Source organism: Miniopterus natalensis, chromosome 4, assembly GCF_054644295.1.
Source record: "Miniopterus natalensis isolate mMinNat1 chromosome 4, mMinNat1.hap1, whole genome shotgun sequence".
Classification (NCBI taxonomy): domain Eukaryota; kingdom Metazoa; phylum Chordata; class Mammalia; order Chiroptera; family Miniopteridae; genus Miniopterus; species Miniopterus natalensis.
The window spans coordinates 4,608,892-4,621,716 of NC_142084.1; the positions used below are offsets into that span (position 1 = coordinate 4,608,892).

The 12,825-nt window shown below is 48.6% G+C and overlaps 1 protein-coding gene across 1 annotated transcript in view; it reads right to left on the reverse strand.

The window, feature by feature from the left end:
* LOC107527843 (N-deacetylase and N-sulfotransferase 4) overlaps positions 1-12,825 on the reverse strand; it is a 141,922-nt gene that overhangs the window by 19,326 nt on the left and 109,771 nt on the right. Inside the window, exon 6 of the mRNA XM_016200707.2 lies at positions 5,709-5,891. Within this exon, the coding sequence (XP_016056193.1) occupies positions 5,709-5,891 (183 nt within the window). The remainder of the gene's footprint in view (positions 1-5,708; positions 5,892-12,825) is intronic.

Below are 12,825 nucleotides of genomic sequence, written 5' to 3' on the forward strand. Positions count from 1 at the left end.
CTGCTAGTTTGAGTGGAACCCAGAACAAGGACCTGCCCACAGGAGGCAGCACTGAGGTGCAGGGCAGCCCTCCTGGGCCACACGTCACAGGGACCCAGGGTACCCCAGCTCTCTGGTGTAAACAGGAGTTTTGGTCAATCTTCAGGGGAGACTAACCGTGTGCACCCCTGGGTGCTGCAGCAGGGGTGCCACCAGGCCACTTGGCGTTCTCCTGGGCCTGGAACACAGGCCACCTGTATGTTGAGCACCTGCCAACTTGAGGCCTGGATGACCTTGTGGACGGAGCTGGCGTCTGCCCACTTGTAGCGAGAACTACACCTGTTTTATTCAGCCGCCGTGTTCCTGGAAAGCCCTCATCACAGCAACCTTGCCTGCACCCTACATAGTATTTCAAAGCATTTGTCTTGACAAGATGAGGAACTGCTGTCAGAGGAGAACAGCCACCGCGCATCAGGGAGAACATCCTGCTGCAGGGGAAATAACTCCAGCCCAGCGGGTGCCTGCTCCGCGGCGGGACAGATCCCGCAGGCACGGTCACAGCAGGTCACTAGGAGCCCGCTCACGGGCCTCACTTGGGGCATCCCTGCTCGGAACCAGCAACTGCCACCTGCCATCAGGGCTGCCACTAGATGTGCCCCCGCCCCCCTGCCGCAGACACATGCAAGCCTGCCCTTCAGTCTGGAAATAATCTATTTTTCTGTGCAATGCTCTATATTTTTTCCAATTCAATGAAACTTCGCCAATTCTTCTAGCATGAGCTAATATCTACCCTAAACCTTTCCTATTTATTTTGTTGTTAAGAGTATGAGCTCAAGAGGAAGACTGCCCGTCTTAAGCAATTTTCCTAAATTCTCTGGGCTTGGGTTTCCTTCTAATGATTGCTAGTATCTGCTCATGACTGTTGAGGGGCTGAATGGGTTAAAATGATGAAACTGCTCTATGAGAGAGGTGCTTATTGTGAGGTCCCACGTTACCCCCCTTCTTTGTCCAGGTGAGGTAAGCTATTGGAGAAACAGAAAGACCCCACTCTTACTGATGGACAGGTTTGTTGCTGATGTGTCCTGAGGGCAGATGTCCATCTGGTCCACGTCAGAATGCACACACCTTGGGTGGCTGCCCCCCCAGGAGAAATATCCGTCATTGTCAGATGACTAGACTTCTGGGATGTATGAGTCCTAGGCAGGGGAGGAGCAGGAGGCTTCTGCAGGTGACCCGAGGGCAGGGGTTGCCCTACAGGTACCCAAATACCTCTATAGGTTACTGATCCCATTTACTTCTGGATATACTTGCTGCCCGGCTCCTGCAACTCATCCAACTACCTGACACAGGACTTGTCATCCTTCAGGTCTCAACTTGAATGTCACCCTGTGCGAGGCCCTCCCCTGACTCCTGCGTCTATGACATTTCCCGTCATATCTTCACCGCATCTCAGTACCTGGGATTGTTTACCCAAGGGTATGTTTATAGTATTTTACATAATACACGTAAGTAGTACAGTTAGAGTGACAATAATTCTGTCTCAACTAGAGTGAAGCTCTCTGACCGGGAGGCCTCTTATTGCTACAGTGTCACACAGGACGGGGCAGGCAAGTGAGGACGAGTGACTCATGGGCCGATGGGACGGACACAGTGAGCAGCTACTACCAGATGGAGCGTGTGCCAGCCCTGACAGACGCTGGCACATGCTCCAAAGCTAAGGTAATGTGGACCGTGGAGATGTTCCATTTCCCCACCTCCCACAGAGAACCGCTCGGCCTCCAGCGCCGTCTCGCAAGGCGGCCCGAAGCTGGTTCCCGCGCTATTCGCCCCGTCACTGCCTTGGACCGTTTTCCTCACACAGCACCTGCTTCCTTTGTGCAGAACCTTACTCCTCGGTGCACTTTAGATGTTCAGCAATAGAAAGGCAGGTGCCGTGAGCTATACTTATTGGGTTTCTTCCATAGAACTCAACACAGAAGACACGGGCGGAGTCCAGGCGCTTGCTCAGGTGGTCTTCCTGCCTCATGAGGCAGGTGAGCCAGGCGCGGATGGTCGGAGCCCCTGGAAAGCCAGTCTTTTGTGGGTTCTTGGCTCCACGTGTGCAGCAGGCCACGCGTCTCCTCCACTGCCGCCCACGTGTCTGCCATTCAAAGTTGTGCTTGGAAGAAGTAAAGCATCCCCAGACCTGGGAGGCTTGACATCAGATGAGGGAAGACTTTCCTGTGACTGTCACACTCAGGACATTGCTAAACAGCCTTGTGTGCTGGCAGGTGTGACCTATCAGGTAGAGTCACCAGGATGCTAGGCTGTTATGACACTTCTTGAAAGCAAGCAACTAGGCTGATGCCCCTGACTTGTGCTCTCACATCTCTAATTCTCTGCTCCTCCTGCAGGCACACAGTGACAGACCTGCATTGTGTCTGTCACCAGCCCTGTGACTCGTGTATGTCATGTGTGTTCAAATCTCAGCCTTCTGAGCTGGTGTGGTAACTCACAGCCACAGTCAACAGTGGTGTGACCCTCCCAAGGTTGGCCCCCAGCTCTCTGTCCCACTGTGATGCTGTAGACAGGCAGGGAGGAGAGGGCCCAGTCCCTGCAAGCCCGTGGCCCCGTGCCAGGGTGCTTGGTGACAGTGAGGCCGTGTGACTGAGTGGAGACTGAGACGGCGCTACTCTGACAGCTTGAGAGCTTAAAGCATTGATCTGCGGACGTGTAGGCATCGACCTTCTGCCTGTCTCCATGTTGTGCTTTTGGTTTCTGTAATGAGAGTTTAAAAAAAGAGGAAACCCTATTCCTTCATGATTCTTTCATGACTGTTCTATCAAAACCAAGGGGGAGGTGAATTAACAGGAACCCGAGAACATAATTTTAAGAACCCCACACCCCAGGGGTCCATGGAAGGGGGTATACACTTGGAGACAGAGTTCTGTGTGTCATGGGTACCTATCCCCAGGTGACAGCTTTGAGGGTCTCAGCCTCCCTCAAAGTGAGCACAGACACGCTCCGATGGTCCTGCCGCGCTGTGGACGGACACTCCCGTGGCAATTTTTAATTAGGTGACAAAGCAGTTTCACATATGTGGCAGTTGGTGCTAATGAAAATTTACATAAGGAACTGAAGGAAATTAAATAGATGCGAAGTGTCGACAATAAAAATAAAGTAAAAAATAGATGCAAAAATTATCATTTTGCACTTTTTCTTTTTATTTGTGGTGATAAAAAAGTGTGAATTGAAAATCTAAAGAAAAATGACAGCTGACTTAGTTGTCAAGAGTGAAGTGCGCTCAGTGAGATGCATGCTGACCGAGCCAGAGAGGGCCCAGGCATCGGACTGTGGGCCGACAGCAGACCCTCGCCGCCTCGTCTGTCCTGCTAGCTGTGCGTCTGTGTTTTCCATGACACTGCCTCGCTGTGCAAAGGGCGGGGCGGCATGCTCGCAGCTGGGCTTGTCTGCGGTGTAACGTGGACAGGAGAGAAGGGGCCCGGGAGGGGCTGGCGAGCACTGCTCCCTGATCTCAGCCGCGCGCAGCCCGCCTCACTCGACCGACGGTCTGCGGCATTTCCCTCCACCCGGCGGCGTGCCCGCGGCTGGGGCTGAGTGACGCCCCGTGACCCTCAGCCCCACCCGCTTCCTGTTCCTTCTGAAACACGTTTGAGGGCCTGTGGCGCTTTCGTTACTGTGAGACGTTTGCAACCTTCTCTGCAGTCACGGGAAACCCCACAAACGACATAGTTCACGTAATAAAACGAGAGTCTTTAACTAATCATTTACCCCGGAGTGACTGAAATACTCTTACAATAAGCTGTTTTATTATGTGAAAATTTCTAAACTTATAAAAATGACAGCACAACAGCAGGAGGCTGCGAGCTCTCTGAAGCCCTTTCTGGTGCATCTTCCATTTGCCAGGCGCTTCCCGGGAACTCCCTCTATGACACTAGTCAAGAGCAAAGCTCTCGGGCCTGCAGATGTTTGATATCTGTGTCTGTGTCTGTCCCAATGTTTTCCGCAGCGACGCGGGTCCCTGGAAACAGCTCTGTTTCCTGTTTCTAACCTTCCTCTCCGCCCCCAGTAAACGAGCGCCCTACTTCAGGCCTAACCGACATGCAGCAGCATCCTGGGGACCAGCTCCCACAGGAGCCGGCGCCTCTTTGATCGCATTCACTCCTGCACAAATAAACAGCGTCACTGATATCGAAACAATATCAACAAAACAGCTCTCTAGTTCACAAAACTCATGCAACATTAACGAATACAAATTCTTCATTAAAACAGCATTTTCTCTATATGAAAAGAATCAAGCTTGGGACGTGGGCTCATTTTTATGTGTCCGCTGTCTGCAGCTGCTTTGAAGGCGGCTGCTGTTTCTTCTTGTGCCATGAGTTACAGACATCCCACAAATGAACATGTGTGGGAAATGAATGATTTCTCTCATGACTTGTCAATTTTTGAAGTGCGTGTGCACCTTTGAGGAACTGCCATCCAGGGGACACGATGCTTCTCCTTATGAAATTCAGCATCGACTTGGCGGACTCTATGCACCATAATAACTGTGACCTTATCTATTTATCCATCTCTCTATACACCAAACGCAGATGGGCAAGTAAGGTATTGGAGGGGCGGAACGCCTGGTGGGAGGACGCGCTGGCAGGAGGCGGGCAGGGCCTAACCCTGCGGCGGTCGCCTGAACACGCACCTAGAGACATGCGGCAGTGAACCAGGCTGACAAGGAAAGCCCCCCGGGCGTGGACAGGAAACTCTCTTTGGCTCTTCTTTGCATTCCCTAGAGCAGCTGCCCTGCCTCCCACAGAAGGATGCTCAGTCCACACCTGTTGGACGGATCCCCGGCTGTACAGACGGTGACATGTAGCAGGAACCGTGGAGTAAAGAGCAACACAGGCCTGAGGTTTTGTTTGTTGGTCCGGTTGGTTGGGGACCTTCGCGTCAAGGGTGTTGTTTGTGGTTTGTGTCTGTTTCTCAGTGACTTCTCAGGAGCGATGCTGCTGCCCCACTGCCCGCCGCTTGGCGGGGACCGTCCGACCGGCTCCCTGCAGCCCGCTCAGCGATGCCGTGGTCTGTGCAGCCGGAGGCATAAAGAGCCGGGGGGAGGCAGCCTTTCCTGACAACGGCTGGAAAGCGGGGAGCTTGCATCTCCGTGCACTGAGGGTGAGCTCCTGGGTGAGGCTGGGCTGTGTGAGAGCAACCCTAACGCTGGTGATTCTTTCTCTTATCCACAGAGCTGTGCCCAGTGAAGGATCGGTTAGATTTACAGGAATGTGAGGCATGGTGAAGACAGACTATGCTGAGCACGAGGCAAAAAAGCCTCTTCCCTTTTAATTTTTACCTTCTGGGCCTGTGCATCCAGGTCGAGGTCTAGTTACAGGGTCTGAGATTATGGCGCTTCAGTATCTGTTCCTCTAGACCCCCAGGTCTGGCCATTTTGGGGCGAGATGTACTCACCCTGAGAAGACACGAACCACAAACAACACCCTTGATGCAAAAGTCCCCAACCAACCGGACCAACAAAGGAAACCTCAGAAACACCCACCACAGAAAAATACAAACACTTAACCCATCAAACAAACAAAACGTATCACTGAAGAGAATAAAAACCATTGGATGAGAAGTCTGTTAAGTGCTGGCTTTACTCTCTGCAGCAAAGCTCCTACAGCGACCAGGCTCTCAGTGTCTCACCCCCTCCCATGCCCGGCGCCCTGAGAGATGTGCCCTACCTGCCAGAGAGGGTCTCTCTGCTCCGGGAAGAGCTCAAAGTACTTGCGGGCCAGCTGGACAGGGGGCAGAGTCTGTAGCCGCAGGTTGGTCCAGCTCTGCACGAAGTTGGCCAGGTTCACGAAGGTGTATGACCCTAGGCGATCATTCCCATAGTTTGATAAGTGGGTCATGAAAATGCTGATCTGAAAGATAAATAAGAATGGCCATAAAATAGCAGGTGCAAAAGCTCAAAAGTAGCAAAGGAGCTCTAGGCAGTGCCTCCCTAACCTTGGGATTTCAGGAGAAGTACAATCGTCATTTTAGCTGGTGCTATAGAATGAATTGCATCCCCTCAAATTCATATGTAACTGTATTCAATTCAATGTGACGGTATTCAGAGATTAGGACCCAAAGGAGGTAACAAAGGTTAAGTGAAGTCATCAGGGTGGGGCCCTAATCTGATAGGTCTGGTGCCCTTATAAGAAGAGGGTTCTCTCTTTGCCCCCCTCCACCCCCATCAGTGCACAGAGAAGAGCCCAGTGAGGACACAGCCAGCTGTCTGTAGTCAGGAAGAGAGGTCTCATTGGAAATCAGAACTGGGTTAGCAGGGCCTCAATTCTGGCCTCCAGCGTCTGGAGCTGGGAGCTGGAAGAAAATAAATGTCTGTGTTTAAGCCCCCCAGTCTGTGGTACCTGTTTGGGCAGCTTATGCAGACAAATGCCGGTGGGAAGCCACAATTTGATTAAAACTTCAAAAATCACTCTTAAACTCACTCTTTAAGATTGAAGTTGGGCTTGGCATTCCCTCACTCCTCATTAATTGTGTAGTATCACTTTCCATGTCAGTTTTTCCCCATTGTGGAATCAAGACCATCAAACCCAATAACCTAATAACTTGTAGACCAGTGAGGACGCAGCATCACCGAGTTCTGAATCAGACAGCTCTTCCAGGCCTCTCCTGCTGTGGGCTGCACAGAGCCTCAAGGAGACCTGTCCCTCTGGTCTAATGAGGAACTTTTACTGCAGTAAAGAAACTGTGAATGTTTGCATGAAACAGACCACATTTAGCCAAAAACTCTTCCATACTCATCAATCCTCTTATAATTTTTCCTACCTCAATACTACTAGTTGTAAAAGCACATGATTTCAGTATTGTGCTTTTGTGGATGAGAGACCAGGGAGGAGTGGAACCTAGATTGGCTGCTGCTGAAAGAACATCAGAGACTGATTTGGATCTGGATATAATCCAGTATATAGACCATCGGGGGCCACAGAGCAGTGCTAATAAAGACAGAGTTCTATACGACTAAAAAACCCCACACTATATAGAGAACTTGCACAATCTTGATCTAAATGGAAGAAGTGACTGCCCTAGTGGTGTGGCTCTGTTGTTTGGAGCTTTGTCCTGTGCACCAGAAGTTCTCGGGTTCCATTCCCAGTTAGGGCATGGGTTTGATTCCTGGCTGGGGCATGGACAGGAGGCAACAGGTGAATGTATCTCTCTCACATCAATGTTCCTCTCTCTCTCTCTCTCTCTCTTCCTTCCTCCCTCTCTAAAATCAATAAAAATAAATAATAAATAAATGGCAGTCATCATCTTCTGCCATAATCATTATATGCGCTTGTTCCTCAGTCTCATATTGTATTTACATAGAAGTGCTGTTAAGACTCATTTTATTACTTATTATTTATATCTATAAATAGTTCAGAGCAATTAAAATATTATAACTAAGGACTTTATTAACTTCATTAGAAAAGCAAAAGTAATATAATGTTACAAGAATAACATTAAAACAGATATAATCTGTGAAATTAACCAGAAAATAATCCTTCAGGTCAGTATGTAGAAGAAGGTACCGTGTAATAAGCCTGTTTTTGTAGGAACGCTTCCTAACTCTCTCTGAAGGGCTTTGTGAGCTTATTTGGGTTATTTGGGAAATAAAAGTGGGTTTTCAGTAACCACAGCAATATGATGTCATTACGACATGATAGGAATGGTCAGCTGTGTAGTAATGATTGTGCACATGAAAGTTCTGTTCCCAAGACCTAGCATGTCATTGGATAGTTGCAGATGCCCAAAGAGTACACCATTGTCTTAATAAATAAAGCTCCTACCAGAATTTAGAACCAGTGCTCTGGCTGGATCCTACAAGATGCAAGTTAGAGATGTCAGGGAGATTCTAAGATGGCTGTGGACTGAGTGGAAGCTACACTGACACTCTCCCAGGACCAAACTAGAATTACAACTAAAATAGAGAAAAACCATCCTGAATAATCAACTGCTACTGAAGACGAGCTGGAGAGCACCCTCATAACCAAGGAGGAAAAGAGGAGACCACATAGAGACTGGTAGAAGTGCGGAAGCACCAGAGGGCTGGCTGGGCTCCCACAGGCAGCAGCTGAAGGTCAGGAAGAAGATCTCAGCTGTGGGGGGCTCCCACTGAGGACTCTGGGGCCTCAACCCCAAGCTGGGCTCCCCAGCCCAGAGCACCAGACCTGAGAAAGGTGCCCAAATAACATCAGACTTTGAAAAGCAGCAGGATTTCTGTCTTCCAGGGGGAGACGGCTAGAAACACAGGCACCTTCTTTTTTTTTTTTTTTTTTAATATATCTTTATTGATTTCAGAGAGGAAAGGAGAGGGAGAGAGAGCGATAGAAACATCAATGATGAGAGAGTCATTGATCGAGCCGGCAACCCGGGCATGTGCCCCGACTGGGAATCGAACCCCGATCACCTAGATCCCAGGTTGATGCTCAACTGCTGAGCCATGCCTGGCCAGGCAACACAGGCACCTTCTTAAAGAGCCAACACAGAAAGTTTTGTGTGCAGCCACTCATCTTGGGTTCAAGCAGAGGGAAGGCAGAGTGGACTGAAGCTGTGTGAGGACAACCTAGGGTTGTGGGCTCTGGAAATAGAGCTCAGAGGGCACTCCTCTGGATTCCTATGCCCAGTCATCATTACCCCACACTGCAGAGGAAGACATTTACCTTCCAAGCAGCTTTGACCTGGGGGGGAAGCAATTGCCCCACCCTGCTGAAAAACCTCTGGCTCCACCCTGTGGAGTTTCTACAGTCCGAGGCTCATTAAGAGACTGAATAACAACCTCTGGGTGCTTTGAATTTTTACCTGATCTTCTTCTGGACCCGGACCTTGGAAAAGCAGACCTTGGTGGACATCTCGGCCATGTCCAAACACACCCAGCCCCAGCAAAGGGAACCACAAGCTGTGGAGTGTGGAAAACTTCAAACAAGGTACTCAAGGCCAGTCACAGTGTCTGACATTGGCCTGCACCAGAAACCATCCAAAAGACTAGGAGTCCTAGCAGATCCACTTAATACATAGAAACAAACCCAAACAGACAGCCAAAATGAGGAGGAAAAAAAACAAGTCCCAAATGAAAGAACAAGAGAAATCTCCAGATGAAGAGCTACATGAAATAGAGATAGGCAACCTCTCAGATATAGAGTTCAGAATACTGATCATAAGCATGTTCAACAGCATGAGAAAAGATATGGAAACTATGAAGGAAATTAAGAATGACATAGTAGAAAGTTACAAAAAACAACACTGGAAGGAATGAACAGCAGATTAGAGGAAGCTGAGGATCGGATCAGCAAATCAGAAGACAAAGTAGAAAAAATCATGCAATCAGAAAACCAAAAAGAAAAAACAATTAAAAAACAGGAGGACAGTCTAAGGCAGCTGTGGGGCAACATGAAACATGACAATATTCACATCATAGGAGTGCCAGAAGAGGTCCAAAGTAAGTAAGGGTTAGAGAACCTATTTGAAGAAATAATGGCAGAAAACTTCCCTAACCTGGTCAAGGAAAAAGGCACACAAGTTCAGAAGGCACAGAGAGTCCCAAGCAAGAAGAATCCAAAGAGGCCCACGCCCAGACACATCATAATTAAAATGCCAAGAATCCAAGACAAAGAAAATATTAAAGGCAGCAAGAGAAAAGAAATCTGTTACCTACAAAGGAGCTTCCATAAGGCTGTCAGCTGATTTCTCATCAGAAACTCTACAGGCCAGAAGGGAATGGCATGAAGTATTCAAGATAATGAAAAGCAAGGATCTGAAACCAAGACTACTCTATCCAGCAAGACTATCAAAATAAATGGTGAAATAAAGAGCTTCCCAGAAAAGAAAAGCTGAAAGGAGTTTATCACCACCAAACCAGCACTTTAAGAAATGTTGAAGGGACTGCTGTAATTAGAAGTTGAAATAGAGAGAAACATAGGCATAAAGAAATAAAATGGCAATAGATAAGTACCTATAAATAATAACCTTAAATATAAATGAATTAAAGGTTCCAATCAAAAGACATAGGGTAGCTGAATGGATAAGAAAACATGACCCAAATATATCCTGTCTACAAGAGACCCACCTCAGAAAAAAAGACTCACACAGGCTGGAAAACAACAACAACAACAACTTCTGGAGAACTTTAAGGGGGAGGTCAACAGCAATACAGTCACAGTAGGGGACTTTAACACCCCACTGACTTTACTGGATAGATTTTCCAGACAAAAAATCAATAAGGAAATGGTGACTCTAAATGACACACTAGATCAGATGGATTTAATTGACATTTACAGAACATTCCATCGCAAAGCTGCTGAATATACATTCTCCTCAAGTGCACATGGGGCATTCTGAAAGACAGACCACATGTCAGGGCACAAAACAATTCTCTACAAGTTCAAGAAGATTGAAATCATATCAAGCATCTTCTAGGACATTTACACCATGGAATACTATGCAGCTGTAAAAAAGAAGGATCCCTTACCCTTTGAGACAGCATAGAGGGACCTGGAGAATATTATGCTGAGTGAAACAAGCCAGTCAGAGAAAGACAAGTATGACATGATCTCACTCATATGTGGAATCTAATGAACACCATAAACTAAAGGACAAAATAGATCCAGAGACATAGAAGCATGGGACAGACTGACGAATCCCAGAGGGAAGGAGGCGTGGGTGGGTGGGGAGAGATCAACATAATGTATTTGCATATATGCATAACCCATGGACACAGACAATAGTGGGGTGAAGGCCTGGAGGGGGGGGTGTAGGGTGGAGGGGATCAATGGGTGGAAAAAGGGGACACTTGTAATACTTTCAACAATAAAGATAAAACAAAAAAAAAGACATCGGGTTCACCAAATGCCCTTTTAACCGAGGAAAGCACATCTCTTCTCTCCATATCCCACAGGAATGCTGACCGCACTCCAGGCAAAGCCTGTGAGAATGACTGGACACACTCCTGACCGCGGATGGGGGGAGCAGACACACTCCTCGCCTTGGATGAAGGAGGGAAAGTGGACATAAAATAATAAATAAAAGGTACATGGTGCTTAGCACATGGAGGCGCGAATCTAAGCCCTTTGCAGGATGAAATGATGAAACCCTCACAGCACCCAGCATGTGGTACAGATCCGGCCACGCTCACTGGTAAAGAAACTGAGGCACAGTTAAGTGACCTGTGCAGGTCCCGCATCCAGCCAGTGACAGGGCAGAATTAAAATCGTGCAGCTGGGGTTCCACATCTGATACCCGGACACTGTCGCCCAAACAGTTTATAGGGTTTGACTGCTCTCACTTTTTCCTTTTGCCTTTTTGAAAATAAAAGACAAAGGGTATCTGTCTGCAGAAGAAAATGTAAAATCGATGTAAGTTTTTTCTTGTTAACTTGAAGGTTTTCTTGTTTTCTTTTAAATTGGAATGACAGAAGATAAATTATTTTCTGAGTCTTACATGAAAACTTCCAAGACCGTGAGTTACCATATCCGAGAAGAATATGCGGACGGGCTATAAATTTATCCCGAAGGCAGAGTCACTGCCATTGTCCTTTCCGTCCCTCTGTCCCCCTGGGATGCATTCAAAGCTTTTCCTTCCAAAGGTCAAAAGAGAAAGGCCATTTTCAAAAATAGTCTTTACATAGTGTGTGCAGATAGAAATTTAAATTAAATCCCCAAATGCTAGCTGATACAACTGTTCTCACTTGAGATTCATGTGGAATCACTGAACAGGCTCTGGGCACCTTGTCCAATGGCTGTCTGTCTGTCTCAGGAAATGCCCTTTCCGCAGGACTTAATTCCAGAGTTTCCAGAACACAACCTAGTGTCAGGACAAGTTGATGACCATGTAATTGCGATTGTTCTCATGAGAACTTTATAATCAGCACAAGACAGTGCTCATTTGATCCCAGTAACTAGGCATTTATCTCATGTCACGACTGTAATGAAGAAATAAGACCGTGCATGTGGTGAGGCTCGCGATGATTACAGTGTCTCAGGGCTGAAATTATTATGAAAAACCAGGCTGCAGGCGGAACGCCGAGTCATGCGATAAAGTCCTAGAAAGCTCCCATCTGCCTTCTTGTGTGTTATTTTAAGATGGAAATTTAAGGCACCTGTGAGCATCTAAAATCTGAGAAGAGAATAAATAAAGATTCTACCTGGAGCGAATTGTAAAGCTTACTTCTACACCATGGGCAGATATATATTAAGGCTTCATTAGGATGTTAACATAATGCTTCTAAAGGGTTTCTGGCAGACAAGCTCTCAGTCCTCAAGTCCAGAATCCCTTCGGTGAGCTGCGTGCTGGAGGCAAAACAGACTTAGTGCAGGGCCAGTGGAGACCCCCAGTCCAAGGGCCAGTCTGGGCATTGGGAGGTTCTCAGCTGAGCAGTGTCTCATTCAAACATCCCTTGGCTGATAGAATCAGGTACTGTGGCCCGGACGGTGCCATCGCCGCTGCACGGGCCCCGTGGCCCGGACGGTGCCATCGCCGCTGCACGGGCCCCGTGGCCCGGACGGTGCCATCGCCGCTGCACGGGCCCCGTGGCCCGGACGGTGCCATCGCCGCTGCACGGGCACCGTGGCCTGGACGGTGCCATCGTGGCCTGGACGGTGCCATCGTGGCCCGGATGGTGCCATCGCCGCTGCACGGGCCCCGTGGCCCGGATGGTGCCATCGTGGCCTGGACAGTGCCATCGCCGCTGCACGGGCCCCGTGGCCCGGACGGTGCCATCGCTGCTGCACGGGCACTGTGTGGGCGCCCTCCTGGCTACAAACCTGCCAGTGCTGGTGTGCGGCCCGCTGACCGCCCTTGACCGTGGACTCTGAGTGG